The sequence below is a fragment of the Primulina tabacum genome, chromosome 14 (genome assembly GCF_025594145.1).
Source record: "Primulina tabacum isolate GXHZ01 chromosome 14, ASM2559414v2, whole genome shotgun sequence".
In the NCBI taxonomy this organism is placed as follows: domain Eukaryota; kingdom Viridiplantae; phylum Streptophyta; class Magnoliopsida; order Lamiales; family Gesneriaceae; genus Primulina; species Primulina tabacum.
In genome coordinates, this window is record NC_134563.1 from 4,773,363 (window position 1) to 4,792,134 (window position 18,772).

Genomic DNA, 18,772 nt, shown 5'->3' on the forward strand with positions numbered 1-18,772 from the left:
CTCGATATAAAGCGAAAAACAGATGATGTAGTCTTTGATATAACTTAAGTGGCTGATTATTTAGGAAAGATACACCTCAAATCTAGCATTTATTATCATTCTGCACACAGGACAAGCACCCACAAAGCCTTCACACTCTTTACACAGACAAAGATGTCTACAAGGCATTAACACTATAGATACCTCCTTTGATTTACAATATCTACAAATCAGAGCATTAATATTTACTGAACTAGATCTTTCACGCTCACCCGAATTGCTGAGAAAATTGTTGGGATCGATACATGAGGCAGCATCGTCAACATCATTCTCTCCATCCATGTTTCCTCGGTTAGAAACTTGTTGCAATGCTTGCTCGAGACTGCTTTTCAAAGCATTAGCGACCGATTCATTGTACTTTGCAATGTTGCACCAATTCTCAGCTTCGGCTGTCAATTGTTTCGCACGTTCAACAAGTTCATTGTTTTTGCAAGCTACAGTCTCCAACTCGAGATTTTTCTGATGCAACTTCTTTGCACAGCTGTTCTCTAAATAAGTCAGGCATGAAGTGAAGTGTCTCTGTCTTATTTCTCTTAGCCCTTTTAACAGATTCTCTTCCTGTTCATGATGCAATGTGATGCACTCAAAAATAAATATACTTGCAGTAGAAACTGAAGAAAAAAGGGCTTTCAAGATTAGTACGGAGTTCATTTTGTGTTGTGGAAAAACTAGAACATTTGGGACGTTTAGGTGAGGAAATGGACATTTTAATGCATGGAGTAGATTTTTAGTACCTGGGTTCTCACATAATGTTCAAGTTCTTTTCTATTTTTATCAAGTTCTCTTTCGATATCAACGTGCTGAGACGAAAATATGGATGATCCAATGGTCATGCTTCCACTTGCAGAAGAAATGGTGGAGTTCCGTTCATCATCGTCGTAAGACAACCTTAAGCCGGTAGACACTTGATTCTTATTGAAAACTCTGGCTTTTTTATCTACTTCATCATGACAAATTAGATTCGATTACAAGAAATATTCTAAGAAACAAATATATTGACCATGTGATCGCATAAACTAGTCATTTGGTCTTGAATTCGAGATTTGAAACTTACCATCTACACATAACTGGAGCTGATTTGGGGCATCAGCAGGACACTGGAAATGATTACTACCAAGAAAAGGAGGCACTGCAGCATTGGTGTTATTTCTAAACATCGTGGAGTGCGTATACCTACAAAAGATGCACCTCTGAGGAAGGAAGCACGATGTTTACTGTTAAGGCAAAATTTAATGATATATATATATATATATATATACATTTATTTATTTTACACCTCTACACCTCTTCTGATTATTACACTCAAGATGCATCACATTAGATTATCCATCTTACTATTTATTACATCTTATTATCGCTTTACTGCCACCGTCACAAATCCGAGCAGGGATTCTATCAAAATGAAATTCAAATAATCGATCAGCGGAATAGCGATTGATAGTTTTCATCAAAACATGAACAGTTTGATCAGAAAAAACTCAGATTATCCATACTTTCTGACAATACAAAAAAATATTCAAAACAACGATGAAAGCAACTCAGAAAGCTCCCATTTTTCCTCATGTATTCACCTGAAAAAAAGATAAAGATCACCTTCAAAATCAAGCCCTTTGCTTCAAATTCAAGAAAGTGAATCCCCCCCGATCCTGCACACAAAATTTCAAAAAAAAAAAAAAAACCAACACTTTACCTCAAAGGGATTATCAAGAAAAATACGATCGGATCATCCGATGCAAGAGAAAAATATATATAAAAAAAATGCAATATTGAATAGAAACGAGGTTGTGGGTAGGAGTGGAAGAGAAGAAATAAGAGAGAATAGGAGTGGTTCAGAGTTTGGTTGGAAGGTGGAATGGTGGGGGGGCGTTGTTACAACAAATCAATAGCACCAAGTACTAATAATGGAGCTAAGGAAAGAATCAATAAGATGGAGAAGAAACGTTGGCAAGACAACGGGGGCCACTACACTTGTAGAATACAGAAAGAGTGGCAGATTTCTTGGGGGGACAGCCTCCTCCATTTCTTCCTCATTATTCAATTCATTTCACCATTTTCAACTCTCCATCTTTTTTTCCTCTTATTTCTTCTCTCTTTTATGTAAATGTTTTTTTTCATGTAAATTCTATGATTCTATATATATATATATATATATATATATAAGGTAAAAACTTGTGTAAGAAGGTCTCACAGATCGTATTTTGTGAGACGAATCTTTTATTTGAACCATCCATGAAAAATTATTATTTTTTATGCTAAGAGTATTACTTTTAATATGAGTAGAGCATGTCTCTTGTGAGACGGTGTCACAAATCTTTATATATGAGACGGGTCAACCCTACCGATATTCAAAATAAAAAGTAATATTCTTAGCAAAAAAAGTAATATTTTTTCATGGTTGACCCAAATATGAGATTTGTCTCATTAAATACGACCGTGAGACGTCTCACACAAATTTTTGCCATATAATTAATATATATATATATATATATATATATTATATTGAAGCACAAAAACTATTTATATTATTAAAAAACCTCAAAAAAATAATGGGTAAAGTGTTTTGCGATCGGATAAGAGAAATCCTATTTTAAATGAAATCAAGGGGTGTGTATTCATTCTATATTTTCAAAGACTTTTAATGACTTTTTTTAAATGATGGACTTTTGTAGAGTTGATGGATTTTTATTGACTTTTATGGAATTTCATAAAATTGTAAAACAAATTTCATAGACTCATATAGACTTTTTTCTAGATTTTTGTAAACTTTTTCATAGAATTATGTGAATTTTGTAGTTTATAATTGTGATTTATTTTTTATTAATTTTTTAAAAATAATTATTGGACATAGATAACCTCTTCAATTTTAAATTATTTTTTTATTTATGAATGTAAATGAATTTTACTTACTTAAAAGTTAAATCAATTTAATTTGTGAAAAATGATAAATGAACTATCCAATTTATTGAAATCAAAATTTCAATTCCTTATGTCAATTCAACATATTAATGAATAATATTTTTATAAGTTCATAATAAAAATTTATTAAAAGAACACTCAAAATAATGAGTAGTCTTTTATAAAAAAAATCTAATCATTACTGACAATTTGATCAACATCGTTCTACATTTCATTGACTATGGTATCCCTCCATGCATTAGCATTTGCTCGTTGTTGTTTTTGAGTATTAAGTAACTGATCAAAGTCGTCACCTTCATAAACTTGTGCTGATGAAGACAATTGAGCTTTATTATCTAGTTCAATTTGAAATTCATCAAATTGACACTTTTTTCAAAGAAAATTGTGTAATATAGCACATGCCAATAATTTAAGATATAGATTAACTAAATTAAAGAAAATAATTTAAAAAAATGTTATATAATAATTAATAAAAAAATTAAATCTTAATTATGTTTTTAAAAAGTACAAATAAAAGAAAAAATGAATAAATGAGAAAAGAATGAAAGTTTGTATTGAATTTGGGAGATTTCTCAATTAAATGTACATCCAAATCTTTAGGTTGAATCAAAGACTTTTGTTGACATTTTATTGTTGTACCTTAGGCTATAATTCTTGTACTTGATAGAATTCCATAGAGTCATTAAAAGTTTATTGACATTTTGAATATCCTATAGACTTTTGTAGAGTTTTTAAAAGTCAAGTTTGAATACCACATGACTTTTTAAAATTCTACAAAAGCTTACATTGAATACCACTAAACTTTTATGGAGTATATAAAAGTCTAGTTTGAATACCTCTAGACTTTTAAACTCCATAAAAATCATTAAAAGTCTATAACCAATACACCCCATTAATTTTAGTAAATGAAATATAGTAGCATCTGTACCAGACTAAATAATCTTTTTAGCATGTATTCATTTAGAGAGCACCACGATTACCCTCATTTATTACTTTCATATATTTTTTTATCCGTACATCAATTACTTTCTTTTATTATAAAATATTTCTCAAAATATCATTTAGTTATTGCATTCATATTTGTTTTTATAAAGTAAAGCTATTATTTTTACTATTTTAATTTTATGTTGATACACACAAAATATTAAAAATTAATTAACATGGCTTGTTTTTGAAAGAATATTTTACAAAAATATTTAAATGATAAATTTGATAAATAATATTTTGTTTTAAGATGATAATATTTTTAGTGTTCATATTATTTTTATTGGATATAATTATGATTAATTGAAAAAAAATTAGTTTATTTTTTTTTAACTTATAAGAAAACATGATACGTTTTAAAAACAAGAATGGAATATCATTTGATCTAAAAAATAGAAATAATACATATATTAATATAAAATAAAAGTATCAGTTACTTTATTTTAAAATAGTTTAAATTTTTATTTGTTTGTTTTTAAATATTTATGAATAGTGACATTTAATTATAGTTTGACAAAAACTTGTGTGAGACGGTCTCACGGGTCGTATTTTGTGATACTGATATCTTATTTGGGTCATACATGAAAATATATTACTTTTTATGCTGAAAGTATTACTTTTTATTGTAAATATCAGTAGGGTTGACATGTCTCACAAATAAAGATTCGTGAGACCGTCTCAAACGAGACCTACTCTTATATTTTTTGAGACGACTAAAAATTTTGATAATTAGGAAATGAGAGTCAAACAAATTTATTGAAGATAAGGAGTAATTAATAAGATGTTACTATTGTCAACTTATACAACAAAAAGTAAAAATGGATTGCATTTATAAAATAATGAAATATATATATCATTCCCCTACATATATACATACATACACGTTATGTAAATATTTATATTTTGAGAAATATTGACCTCTGTCTTTGTGTTTGATTGAAGTTCATTAATAAAATCTCACTTAAAATCTGAACTTTGACGAATAATTTGTAAAATAAAACATGGAAGTGTGAGGTAAAAACATTTCATGAAATTTTAGTGAGGGAATTTTTGTACTGAAATCTTTACGATTCTTTGGTGTTGGTACAAGTAAAATACACATGCCTTGGAAAATCCAAACGAGAAGCAATAAAAAAAAGTAGGTATATAGCAAGATAGTTTTTACGTTCTTCGTTTTTGAGATTGATCAACTATGTCCATATTTATAATAAAAAATTGCATAAAAAATAATATTTTTTTATTGATAAACCAAATAAATATTTGTCTCACAAAATTAATTCATGAGCTCGTTTACAAAAATATATGTAAAAGGAAAGATTCCATATTTTAAAATACACACATATAAGTTGGGCTGTGGGAGAATATATATTGTGGGTTGTGGGCCGTTTGATATGGGCCCAACCCACAACCGCTCTTCTGTTGAACCCGTAAATTCTGGCGGGTCAGACGGTTGTCACTAATTTAATTTAAATGCGGAAATGACCATTTTATTATTTTCAATTTATAGATTTTTATCCTAACTTACCCTTTATTTTCACAATCTACAGAGTCGCTATAAAATATTCAGGATTTTGAAAACTCTCTTTTAAATTTCTAACTAGTTAGTTGCTACCACAATTGACGAAATTAAATAAAGACACGAGTCCGATCTACATAAAATAAAATAAAAAAAATCCTCCGTCCCCTAGTTGTAATAATAATAATAATAATAATAGATAGTTAGATTAATTAATCAAATTACATTTCATCCCAAACATGTGGTAAAACATTGTGGGCAAAAATTTATCGTGAGACGGTTTTACAGATCGTATTTTGTGAGACATATCTCTTATTTGAGTCATCCATGAAAAAGTACTATTTTTTATGCTAAGAGTATTACTTTTGATTGTGAATATAAGTAAGATTGACCCGTCTCACAGATAAAAATTCGTGAGATCGTCTCACAGAGACGTACTCAACATTATGTTAAAGACCCAAATTCAAAGTTCAATATTGAAGCACAACAGTTGTCCTCTAACACCACCTTCACAAAACCAAGAAACTTCCCCCAAATATATGGGAAAGCAAGCAAACTTCTTCGAATTATTCTGGTCACAATACATGGCTATACCGACCAAATTTACTTGATGAGTATTCAAGATTCGTTACATTATAAAAAATATATATAACCAAACAGGAGATTTAATTCTCAAGACTCGAGATTCCAGGACTCAAATGAACCTTTCACGAAATCATAGTGTGCTCCCTTCAATGAAAGGGTTTTCTTCACTACGCCTTCATTTACATATGGGTAGGTCAACAGGTTCGCCAGCGATACATTCACCGCCTCCTGTTTTGGTACCAAAGAAAAGCACGAAAAATGCAAATTTTTTTTTTCAAATAAAAATTTGATAGAATCACTGATAATAAAACAGAAACATTAATGAAATGGTGCTTTGATTTTACCTTCTCTAGCTGCGTGCACTGTTCATTGACATCCAAATCTTTGCATTCTGTTTTCACTTTGGACTTGGCGTGCTTGCAAATAGCGACCCACTCTTCTATAAAATCACTGCATACATACTCACAATGTTCGTGAATCTGTCAATGGTCGAGAACAAACATTCAAATTTTATATGTAACTTTTTAAAAATATAAACTTCTCCGTATTCTCGAGACTTCAGGCTATAATTATTTAGGTTGGTTCATATATTTTGTGTTATCGCTTAGTAATCTATCTATATCTATATCTATATCTATAAGGATTCGTGACATGAATAATTTGACATAGGGCAAAAACTTATGTGAGACGGTCTCACGGGTCGTATTGTGTGAGACGGATCTCTTATTTGGGTCATCCATGAAAAAGTATTACTTTTTATGCTAAGAGTATTATTTTTTATTGTGAATATCGCTAGAGTTGACACATAGATAAAGATTCGTGAGATTGTCTCACAAAAGACCTACTCTTGACATAGATTGTAATGTTACATGACAAAAGACATTATTGTGGGGAGAAAATATAAGTAAGTGAAAGATATGTAGCATAATAGGGCCAAAAGCAAATAACAAAAGGATTATGATAAATATATATATAGGAAAAGCTTAACCTTTGAGTAGTTCCATCATCAGGAATGGACATAAGCCCCTTTATCCCTCCGCAACAGCTATGGCCAATTACCAAAATATTCTCCACCTAAGTAAGGTTATGAATTCAATACTCTGTTAATTAACGTTAAAGAAAACGAAACGCAAAGGAAGATTAACATAGAGAAGGAAAGTTTACTTTAAGACAGCAGAATTCCTAAAACAAATTATTTTACTTTAAGCATTTTATTACGCTAACGTTGGCCAGATCAAAAGCGGAAAGTAGGTAGGTGAATATTATAATCACCTTTAGGTGCACCACTGCATATTCAATTGCCGCTCCCATTCCAGAATACTTCGTCTGCAATTAATTAATTACGAAATAAACATTTATTATTTAGCCTCACGACATAGAGTATATCTATAGGACACATTCAAACGAGAAGATAATTGTTCTGGGTCTTGCAAAAATTCTTCTTACACACAAGAATATATGTCATCATTTTCGCAAAGCATTGAAAGTTCGAGCTAGTTGCTGATGAAATTGACTGCTTACACAGTTTCATTTGCATGAGTCCAACGCATGACACCTTAAAATTTCCCATTTGTGAGACGCAATCCATGTCTCCAGTGTAAATAATACACTAATGATCTCTCTACTCAACATTTCCAAGAGGATCCTCCAATTTTGACATATAGTTAATTGACTCAATCTTATGAACGGACACATATGTTGAGTACATTAGGATCAAAAGCGTATTAGCGCTTCTTAGTGTGCTATACTTTCCCCATATAAATAGTGTTGGAACTGTAACTCAGTCAGTTTTTCTAAGAATCAATAATAGTTTGCGGGTCTTTCGATCACTTCACGAACAACTTCAACATGGTATCAGAGCAAGGAGTTTGATCTGCGGATTCAGCTAAACCTCGCGTGACTGGTGATTGCCATAGATCGCGTTCCTTTTTTTCAGCTGAGATTAAAGATTCAATTGATTTCTCGAGCTGTGATTGAAGATTCGATTTGATTTTTTATCTGCTCTGCTCCTGCAATTATGGCAACTGCTAACAATTTCAACGATCCGATGACCATTCATGCTTCGGATACTCCAGGTTTGAATTTGATTAATGAGCAATTAGCTGGAGTTGAGAATTACGGCATTTGGAGTAGAGCTATGTTAATTGCGTTGCGTGCGAAGAATAAAATTGCATTCATTGATGGTACGTGCAAGCGACCAGCTGCAGGCAATCTCATGTTGCAACAATGGGAACGCTGTAATGCTTTAGTGTTATCATGGATTATGAATTCCGTATCGAAGGAGATTTTTGGCGGCATAGTGTATTCCACCGAGGCTTCGATGGTGTGGACTGATCTTAAGGATCAATTTGACAAAATTAATGGTTCCAGAATTTTTTCGCTTCATCGTGATATAGGTCGCTTGGTACAAGGAAGTAACTCAATCTCCACTTATTACTGCAAGTTGAAGACCTTATGGGATGAGTATTCTTCATTAGTTACCCTGCCTTCATGTGAGTGTGCCACAGCAAGGAAGTGTGTTGAGCACGACCAACAACAACGGTTGCTTCAATTTTTGATGGGGTTAAATGAGAGCTATATCCACATCAGGAGCCAAATCCTTATGATGAATCCTATGCCAACTGTTGGTCAAGCGTTTTCTATGCTGTCATAAGAAGAATCACATCGATCACTTTCCTCGAATGAAGCTCCAACATCAGTTTTTTATTCCATGCAGAATAAGGATAAGAGTATAGATCACAAGAAAGATCTGAAATGTGATTATTGTCACTGGACTGGACATACAATAGATTACTGTTTTCGTCTCCATGGTTATCCACCAGGGCATAAGTTGTATAAACCTCAACAAGGAAAGCCTTACGCTAAGAAGTTTGGCAAAGAATTTCAAAAAAACAAAAAGGTGCAAAGAGAAGTAAATCTGGTGGAAGATGGATGTGTTGAAGCACAACAGTCAGACACACCAAGTGGTGCTCAAATCTTTACTGCTGCACAATATGCAGAAATTTTGAAGTTGCTTGGAAATTCCAATCTTTCTTCAACCACACAGCCAATTGTGAATATGGCAGGTAAAAGTGCACATTTACATCATACTTCACAGGCTTGGATAGTGGACACTGGAGCAAATGAGCACATGGTTGGAAATGTCTCTTTATTGCACAATTCAAAGTCTATAGCAGATTCCACTAAATTTGTGAGAATGCCAAATGGTAGTCAAACATTCATAAGCAAGATAGGGACAGTGCCTATGACCAATACTCTTGCCCTTGAAAATGTGCTATATATTCCCAATTTCAGATTCAATCTCTTGTCCATTTCTAAATTCACCAAGCATCATCATTGCTTTGTCACTTTTTATCCTCCTTTCTGTTTATTTGAGGACCTCAGGACTGGGAAAATAATGGGGATTGGTAAAGAAGAGGGTGGACTTTATCACTTGGCTCCAAGCTGTTTATCAACACCAAAACTAGATCTCTTTCCTCTTGAACCAAAATGTAATACCTTAACAGTAGATAAGCTTTTTGTTTCTCACTTTTCTGTCAGCCTTTATGATTGGCATAAACGTTTGGGTCACATGTCTTTTTCTTGAATGAAATTACTACCATTCATGTCCACTATTGATGCATTACCACATTGTTCTGTTTGTCCTATATCAAAACAATCTAGGTTGACGTTACCTTCCGAACGTCACACTAAAACTTATCGGGTGTTTGAATTAGTGCACATGGATATCTGGGGTCCATTCAACACCCCTACATACAATGGAGAAAATACTTCTTGACCATTGTAGATGATTTTTCTCGGGGCACATGGGTGTTTCTTATGCATTCCAAACTTGATACACTTGGAATGATTCGTTTTTTTCTTGCCATGGTTGATACTCAGTTTTCAACCAAAGTCAAAATTATTAGGACTGACAATGCAAAAGATTTTTTCAACTCTGGTTGCAATAGCCTTTTTCAATCCCTTGGGATAATCCATCAAAGCTCTTGTCCATACACTCCTCAGCAAAACGGATTGGTGGAGAGAAAACATAGACATATCCTTAATGTGGCTAGATCGTTGAAATTTCAATCTCATGTACCGTTGAGATACTGGGGGGATTGTGTGATGACGGCAGTTTATCTCATTAATAGAACTCCTACCCCGATTTTGAACAATAAGACGTCTTTTGAGGTTCTTTTCCATAAGTCCCCTGTATTTGATCATCTACGAACATTTGGATGTTTGTGTTATACTTCTGTTCTGCCAGTTGGGCATAAATTCTCTCCTAGAGCCACTCGTTGTGTTTTCTTGGGTTATTCGGCAGTACAAAAAGGATATAAGGTTCTTGACTTGCATACTAAACGAGTGTTTGTTTCTAGAGATGTAACCTTTCATGAGAATTTTTTTCCTTTTATGACTGAAAACTCTCAAGTTCCTGTTTTTCCATGCACTAATTCTTTCGTGGAAGATACCTCCTCATCAATTAACACTGAAGCTGCTGCTTCGGACCCCATCACTCATTCTGAAACTTTTTCCGACCCACCATTAAGAAGGTCTTCCAGAACCACTGTACCACCCATTTGGTTGAAGGATTTTTCTTGTCCTCGGCTAACCAAAACCAATTCAGCCGGTTGTGCTTACCCCATATCTAATTACCTGACATATTCGAATTTCTATTCCTCATACCAAGATTATCTTGCTGCCATGTCTTCGGTTCCAGAACCAAATTCCTACCATGAGGCTATCACAGATTCTAGATGGCGAGATGCTATGAACTTGGAATTGGCAGCGTTGGAAAAGAATCATACTTGGGATGTGGTTGATTTGCCATTGGCTGTCAAGCCTATTGGATGTAGATGGGTTTACAAGGTTAAATTTAACTCTGATGGGACAGTGGATCGTTTTAAGGCAAGGCTTGTGGCTAAGGGTTATACGCAGCAACTAGGGGTTGATTATCATGATACATTCTCACCAACGGCAAAAATCGTGACTATTAGATGTTTTTTAAAGGTGGCAGCTGTCAAACGTTGGCCCCTTTTACAGATGGATGTCACTAATGCGTTCTTGCAAGGAGATTTGGATGAAAATATATATATGACTCTCCCGGAAGGCTATAGAGTGCAGAAGGACAGCAAGGTTTGCAAGTTAAGAAAGTCCTTGTATGGGTTACGACAAGCCTCTCGACAGTGGAATACTAAGTTTGCTGAGATCATGTTTGAAGCAGGCTTTCGTCAATCCCAGCATGACTATTCACTATTTGTCAAACGTGAACCAGATTGTATCACTCTTCTTATTGTTTATGTAGACGATATTGTCATCACGGGCAGTAGTTCGAAGAAGATTCAAGCACTTCAGAATTTTTTGCATTCAAAACTACAAATTAAGGATCTTGGAAACCTGAGATATTTCTTAGGGATTGAAGTTGAAAGATCCAAAGAAGGAATTTACTTAAATCAGCGCAAGTATGAACTGGAGCTAATCGCAGAAACGGGTGTAGCGGGTGCTCGGCCATTTGACACACCAATGGAACAGAGTAAGAAGTTCACAAGTCACGAGTTAGATGTGATCATGCATAAGTGTGATCATACAGTTTTTGAGGATGTCTTGTTGAAGGATGCAAGTGTGTATAAAAGATTAGTGGGCCGATTGCTGTACTTGACTATTACGAGACCAGATATCTGCTATGCAGTACAACATTTGACTCAATTTATGCACTCACCGAAGCAGTCACATATGGATGCAGCCATTCGCATAGTCAGATACCTCAAGAAATCTCCTGGATTAGGTGTCTTGATGTCTGTGAATACCACATCTTCTCTTTCTGCATATTGTGATTCGGATTGGGGTTCATGCCCGATGACACGTCGATCTCTCACAGGTTATTGTGTCAAATTAGGAAACTCTATATTGTCATGGAAGACCAAGAAACAACACACGGTCTCTAGATCTTCAGCAGAAGCCGAGTATCGCGCAATGGCCTCCACAACTTGTGAGGTGGTGTGGATTTCTGGTTTATTAAGAGATATGGGTCTGGAATTAACAGCTCTGACTACTCTTTTTTGTGATAATACTGCTGCTATACACATTGCGGCGAACCCCATGTATCATGAACGTACAAAACACATTGAAATTGATTGTCACTTGGTGCGTGAAAGAGTTAAAGATGGCACGATAGTTACTGCACATATTCCCACCACTGAACAACTGGGTGACATCTTCACTAAAGCTTTGGGAGGCCCTCAACATTCTTATTTGTTATCAAAAGTTGGTGTTTGTGATCTCCATCAACCTCACAACTGATATTGCTGTGTTATCTGTTTTTTTTTCTCCCAAGGTTGCACTGTTGTTTGAGTTGCAACCTTGAAGGGGGGATGTTGAGTATATTAGGATCAAAAGCGTATTAGCGCTTCTTAGTGTGCTATACTTTCCCCATATAAATAGTGTTGGAACTGTAACTCAGTCAGTTTTTCTAAGAATCAATAATAGTTTGCGGGTCTTTCGATCACTTCACGAACAACTTCAACAACATAGATAATAAAAACACGATGATATTTCTAAAATTTAAAAATATTAAGGTCACACTGTCTATTTTTTATTTTATATTATACTAGATTAAATCATCTTTAAACGCGACTTTTTTTGTACAATCAAAATTTTCGTTCAACACGAAAAAACATCAGTGAAATATTCTACATGTTAACATTATTCATAAATTTTAATTTCAATATATATATATATATATATATATATATATTATATAGGTCTCTTTGAAACGGTCTCACGGATCTTTATTCATGAAAAGGGTAAATCTTGTCTATATTTACAATAAAAATAACATATTTGGGCATAAAAATTAATATTTTTTATGAGTGACTCTCAAAAAATTGACTCGTGAGACAGTCTCATATGAGTTTTTTGTATATCTATATATATAGTTACTTTTAATCTCAAATTTTAATGTTTCCATATTTTATTCCAAATTTTCACGGGATACACCAAAATTTGTTCAAGTCAAAATGATGTTTACCTACCGAATGAATTTAATTTTTATGAGTTGATCCAATCCAATTATCCAAATACATCGACTAGTGTACTTTTGATTATTATATGATATGATATTAAGAACAAACTAATAACAAAAGATAATATTAAAAGAGAATAAATATAGCTTACCGTATCAAATGGTGGGACCATGTTAGCGATGTTTCGGACAACAAAGGCCTCCCCTGGTTGAAAGTTAAGAATGTGGGAAGGGCACACTCGGGAGTCAGAGCAGGCAAATACCAAGAACTGCATGTTCATTCATTAATGTCGCTTTCAATAATACTTTTACTATTATTACTATTATTATTATTTATTTTACCTTGGGGCTTTGGCCTTTGGCAAGTTCTCGATACAGCTCAGGATTCCTCCTGTGCAAGTAGAGCAGCAAACAACATAAAGTGGTAACTAACAACTAAATTATGGTGGACTCCGATTAATACATTTGAGGAGGTTATTTTCTTAAAAAAAGAGTTGAATGTGATTATTTAATCAATTTCCCCCTTTTATTTTTAAAATTATCTTTTAAAAGTTTTCCCAAAATAAAGTTAATATATTGATCTACGGCTAAAACGATTATGTTTACAACGATGATGGGCTATTCTAATATTGGTTCTCTATAAGCTTTCTCCCACAAACGAACTATGTCACTGTCAGATAGAGCCCAAAATCGAGATAGTTTATGGTCGTTACCATGTTTTTTCAATATTGATAATTCACTCACCAAACCCGATCGAATTATTTTTCGAGTAACTGTATTAAATTTGTAATGAATAATTGGTCTTGGTTCATGATCCTGTCCTTGAAAGAATGCAATTATTCTTGGTTCCAGGTAAAAACCAGTTAAATTTAAGGGCACATTCCAAGAATCTGCTCTTTCCGCGGATTAGGTTCCAACAACTTTACACTAAGTACGAAACTTTATGCATTTTTTTAAACGTCTGATCGTCCAATTATTAGTTAATGTACTTACTCGTATTTCGCTTTCTTGAAATGATGGAACCCGGCCCGTATCCTCTCATCCGGGTCAGAGTGTTTCACGGCTGCGTCACCCTCCAACTCCGCCGTCAGCTGCCTCACCTTTGCGGCCGCCACCCTCTCCAGCTCACCTTTATCACTGCAATTTAAAAAAATATTTTTTTTAAAAAAAATAAGAAGGTACACATGGGAACGCAAAAAGTGGAGGCCGAATGCCCGATGTTAAGTCATCACAACTAGATTGAACCCCAAAACGGGTCCCGGTCCCAATTCGATCAAATATTTAAAAGTTTTTTTAAATTTTTTTTGTAAAAATATGTTTCGTTTTTCTAAATTCATAGAAAATATAAATCATGCCGATATTAAAAACACCACAAACAAAATAATAATATTTTCGGACAATTTTTTTGTACCGTTGATTGCGCCAAAAACACCCGATATCGGTGGCATGTGCCTCGGGATTGTAAACTTAACGAAGAATATGATTTGACCATCAAGCTTGTCCAGTCAACGGTGGAAAATATTATCTTCTTAAAAAAAAATTAAAGTACAAAAATTTTAATTTATTTTATAATATTTCTAAAACATAATATTTATCTCGAGTATACAGTAAGAGATATTATTATTATTATTATTATTATTATTATTTCACTAAAATCTAGGAAAAAGATGCAATTACTTTGATAAAAAAATCAACCCAAATTTCTTAAACTGAAAGGTGGAAATCCCAAGAAAATAAGGCAGAAAGTGGCAATACCTGAGAAGCTTCTGCAGGCCTGCAATGGCTTCCTCGATTGTGTCCTTTGCCATTTCCTCTTTCTGCAAAAAATTCTTGATTAAATAACCTCAAAAATAAACCCCACAAACTCCACCATCCTTTCCATCTACCCGAGATTGTCCAAATTAATTCCCAGACAAATATGTTCAATACGTCGTACCAAAGAATCATATAAATCTCAACCAAACAAATATTTGATGAATCAACAATTGTAAACGATCAAAACAGTGGATTATTTATCAACGCACACCAAAAATAAAATCTAAATGATTTCGATAATTCAAAACATATAGAAAAGGCTCTGATCTTATTCGAAAACTCGAAATGAAATCAGAAAAAAAAAACATACACAAAATCGATCCGACCGAGAATCGGGGAGACAGACCTTGTGAGGATTGCCTGCAGAAGAAGCTTTTCTGACTTGTGGGATTTATTTTTGTGTCCAAAAGGAAGGACTAATGCCACGCTTTTATAGCATCATCTGATCATGGTTAAGAAAAACGTAACTAAAATCTAAACCATGGTTAGCATGTCCCTAACCATAGATTTTATTACAAAAGAGTGTGGAATGGATATCCAAAGCCGCTTGTGGGGGCGGTGGATTAGGACTAAAAAGCTCCCGATTTTGTGGAGGTAATATTCCATTATGGCTTGGGGGTTGTTCGGATAGGATAGTCAACCGTCCGTAGAGAACTTGTGATGGTAGTTTGCCCTTAGCCAAGTGAACGTGGCCCCAACCTTACGACTCGTCGATATATATTATTAAGATTGGAACATAAACTTAACTCAATCTCAAAAACTAACTCAATGAGGGATGATTGTTTAAAACCATATAAACAACTCTCAAGGATTTTATCCAACCGAATGTGGGAAAACTAACACACTCTCTCACGCCCAGAAATGAACATCTAGAGCGTGAAAATTTATAAATGACCCAATTATGGACAGAACGGGTAACTAACTATGAGCAGTCCAACACATAACAGTAGAACTTGAGCACTGATATCATGTTAAGATTGGAACTTCAAGGGGTGTGTTAGTTGTCCGTTGTCCCACATCGGTTGGATAAAATCCTTGAGAGTTGTATATATGGTCTTGGACAATTCTCCCCCATTGAGCTAGCTTTTGGGGTTGAATTATGTTCAAGTTTCAATCTTAACATGGTATCAGATCTCAGGTTCCATCGTGATGTGTTGGACTGTCAATAGCCAGACCACCTATTCTGTCCATAATTGAGTCATTTGTAAACCTCATGCTCTAGATGTTCATTCCTGAGCGTGAGGGGTGTGTTAGCTATTCCACATCAGTTGGATAAAATATCTGGGAGTTGCATATACAGACTTTGACAATCCCCCCCTTGAGCTAGCTTTTTTGGGGTTGAATTAAGTCCAAATTTCAAACTTAACATATATCATAATTATATTTGTTTTCCTCCCTGATCAATGATGCCCAATCTGGTGGGAGTGAGACGCCGGTGACTACGCTATGCTACATCCCGAGATCTACTCCAGGTGCAACACAACTACTAGATCCGTGTGGGTTTTATATATTTTTTGTGAAACCTACTTATCCAATAGCTGTATCTCACCAATTGTGTTACATCTGATGGAGTATATAGTCTTCCTCGACATTTTCTATTTAACATTGTTTTAGGACATCGTTTCTATTACCAATAACTTTTACTTTATGCTGGTGGGACATTTAGAAAGTTTCAAGGCTGAGAAATTGAGTCAATCGATCTTTAATTCGTTCAAATTCAAACTATCATCAACATAAACCCTCAATATTAAAGTCAAACGCCTTTTTCACAACCATCTGTTTCTAAAATCAAGTACAATATTCGTCCAATTTCTTAGGAATTTTATGTCCGTTTTAAAAAATGCGTGTTTTGAATAATCATTACTTTTACATGCCCAATAATCTTATGGGTAAACAATGGATGCTAGGCGTTGCTGCATGTTTCGAAGAATGAAATTTAAAGGAATTGACAAAGAGTCCACACCTCCTCCGATGGAGAATTTTATTTTATCCGATTCAACGTCGAACATCCTCCCATTTAGAAATATTTCAAAAACTTAAAAAAAAAAAGCAAATTTTGTAGTGCCACGACGCATGTAAAGTGTGTTGCCACACAAAATTCACCTTTTTAAATGAAGAGTTTTTTTAAAAAAAGAATTTTTGGGGTACTACATTAAATGAATTGATTAAATTGTAAGAAATGACAAAGAGACTGTTAACTAGTCAAAATAATTGTTATGATCGTTATTTAAGTTGTTGAAATTAAATAAATGACATTATTATTCAGAATAAATTTTTTCTTGAAAAAAAAAACGACGGCGACTTGTATAACCTGATGTTTGAAACCCAATGCATAACTTGTACAAAAAAAGTAGAGATGGACATTGGCCCACTGGAAGTGGCCCGAATTTAATAAGACGAATTCGTACACCAAAACAAATTAAATTCGAATTCTTAATAAAAACTAGTGCATCGACGTATGTATTGTCCATTTATACAATATTTTTTATAATTTATTAGGGGTGTTAATTGGGTGGGTTGGATCGGGTTTCGGGTCAACCCGCGAAATTTTTTTTATTTTTTTTTTTCAACCCGAAACCGAAGTAACCCGAAAATCCTGAACACGAACTCGTATAACTCGACTCAACCCGTCTAACCCGAATTTTATTTATTTTTTTTAAATTGTTTTAAAAAAATTAATGAAAAAAATTCAAAAAAATAAAAAAATAATAATAATATTTTAATTTAAACACATAATAACAAAATTTCCGATTTAAATTTGAAAATTTAATCGTAGAAAATTAAAAGTATATTTACTAAATCAAATAAAAAAATTGTTAAAAAAATAAAAATATGCAAAATAAATATTAAATGATGAAAATTTATCATATAAATATACAATAAATTTTGTTCAAGTATACAGTATATAAAAATATAGGTAGTATTTTCAAAAAAAAAAAGTTCGCGGGTCAACCCGCGACCCAACTCGACCCAACCCGAAACCCGCCTAACATGGCACTAACCCGAATCAACCCAACCCAAACTCAACCCGAACCTGATTTTTTTCGTGTTGGGTCGTGTCGGGTCGACGGGTCGTGTCGTATTTTGACACCCCGACAATTTATTTCGTTTATATTTGAATTGAGTTATTGGTGACTTGCATTAAAAGTGTAGCACTTTGTTAATATATATAATTATTAAAAAAAATTATGATATCAAAAATAAGTTATTTTAAGTGTCTCAAACTTAAAAATACAGTACAGGTTATTACCACAGGATTCTTGGTGCAACAGAGCATCATGCATCTCCTTAATCTTCCAGCCATATCACACGTAAACACCAATCTTGTCTACTAAACTAACTATAAGCTTCTGCATTCAACCAAATCCCTTATATAAGTAGATCATAAAAACATCCAAATAAAGCATGAAATGCACAGATTAGGTGGATACACCAACTTCCTAAGTTAGAGAATGTTGATTAATTACCTGATAGAAATCACAGTAAACGACGAATCGAACGCCTCATTTCTTCCCGACTTTGACGACGGAGGTTTTCTGTTAGCAGAAACTAAGGAAATTATATTTGGCAAGTTTTTGTGTAGGATATGTATGGATAGAATTGGATAACTTACGGGTAGACAATAGCCTAGAAGTTTGAATGAATACACACGTTTGTGGATAAGAACAAACACACATGATCCTCCTCCCTCCATGCTTTAATGAGCCACATCCTTACTAAAATATTCTACACGTAACTTAGGTGCACCAAATAAAATATACACCAGTTTTTAATTCGTAGCTGGATGATCTGGATGGGATACACACAACAACTCCGGCGTAGATATTGACTGTGTTAGGCTCATCTTACTAATTTTTTATAAAAAAAATTTGGCAATTTATTTTAAAATTTTGGCAGAACCCTTGGCGTGTTAG

The 18,772-nt window shown here is 33.8% G+C and overlaps 2 protein-coding genes across 19 annotated transcripts; both read right to left on the minus strand.

The window, feature by feature from the left end:
* On the minus strand, positions 1 to 2,124 carry LOC142525332 (putative BOI-related E3 ubiquitin-protein ligase 2). 15 transcript variants are annotated; one of them, XM_075629594.1, is made up of 6 exons: positions 1,730 to 2,124; positions 1,533 to 1,610; positions 1,324 to 1,431; positions 1,094 to 1,212; positions 774 to 979; positions 1 to 597 (listed from the first exon to the last, which is right to left on the minus strand). In XM_075629594.1, the coding sequence occupies exons 3-6, from the start codon at positions 1,350 to 1,352 to the stop codon at positions 61 to 63; spliced, it is 891 nt and encodes a 296-aa protein (XP_075485709.1). In that variant the 5' UTR covers positions 1,353 to 1,431; positions 1,533 to 1,610; positions 1,730 to 2,124; the 3' UTR covers positions 1 to 60. The 15 variants fall into 15 exon arrangements, with proteins under 15 accessions (XP_075485709.1, XP_075485708.1, XP_075485712.1 ...); XM_075629593.1 differs by lacking the exon at positions 1,533 to 1,610 and having other exon boundaries at positions 1,633 to 2,124; XM_075629597.1 differs by lacking the exon at positions 1,533 to 1,610 and having other exon boundaries at positions 2 to 597; positions 1,385 to 1,431; positions 1,633 to 2,123.
* Positions 2,125 to 5,969: 3,845 nt separating this feature from the next.
* Positions 5,970 to 18,555, minus strand: LOC142524084 (carbonic anhydrase 2-like). 4 transcript variants are annotated; one of them, XM_075627815.1, is made up of 10 exons: positions 18,326 to 18,555; positions 18,109 to 18,208; positions 14,799 to 14,860; positions 14,037 to 14,180; positions 13,386 to 13,434; positions 13,196 to 13,312; positions 7,313 to 7,366; positions 7,029 to 7,114; positions 6,385 to 6,490; positions 5,970 to 6,268 (listed from the first exon to the last, which is right to left on the minus strand). In XM_075627815.1, the coding sequence occupies exons 2-10, from the start codon at positions 18,160 to 18,162 to the stop codon at positions 6,128 to 6,130; spliced, it is 813 nt and encodes a 270-aa protein (XP_075483930.1). In that variant the 5' UTR covers positions 18,163 to 18,208; positions 18,326 to 18,555; the 3' UTR covers positions 5,970 to 6,127. The 4 variants fall into 4 exon arrangements, with proteins under 4 accessions (XP_075483930.1, XP_075483931.1, XP_075483932.1 ...); XM_075627816.1 differs by lacking the exon at positions 18,109 to 18,208 and having other exon boundaries at positions 18,326 to 18,498; XM_075627817.1 differs by lacking the exons at positions 18,109 to 18,208; positions 18,326 to 18,555 and adding an exon at positions 15,205 to 15,306.
* Positions 18,556 to 18,772: the final 217 nt, after the last annotated feature.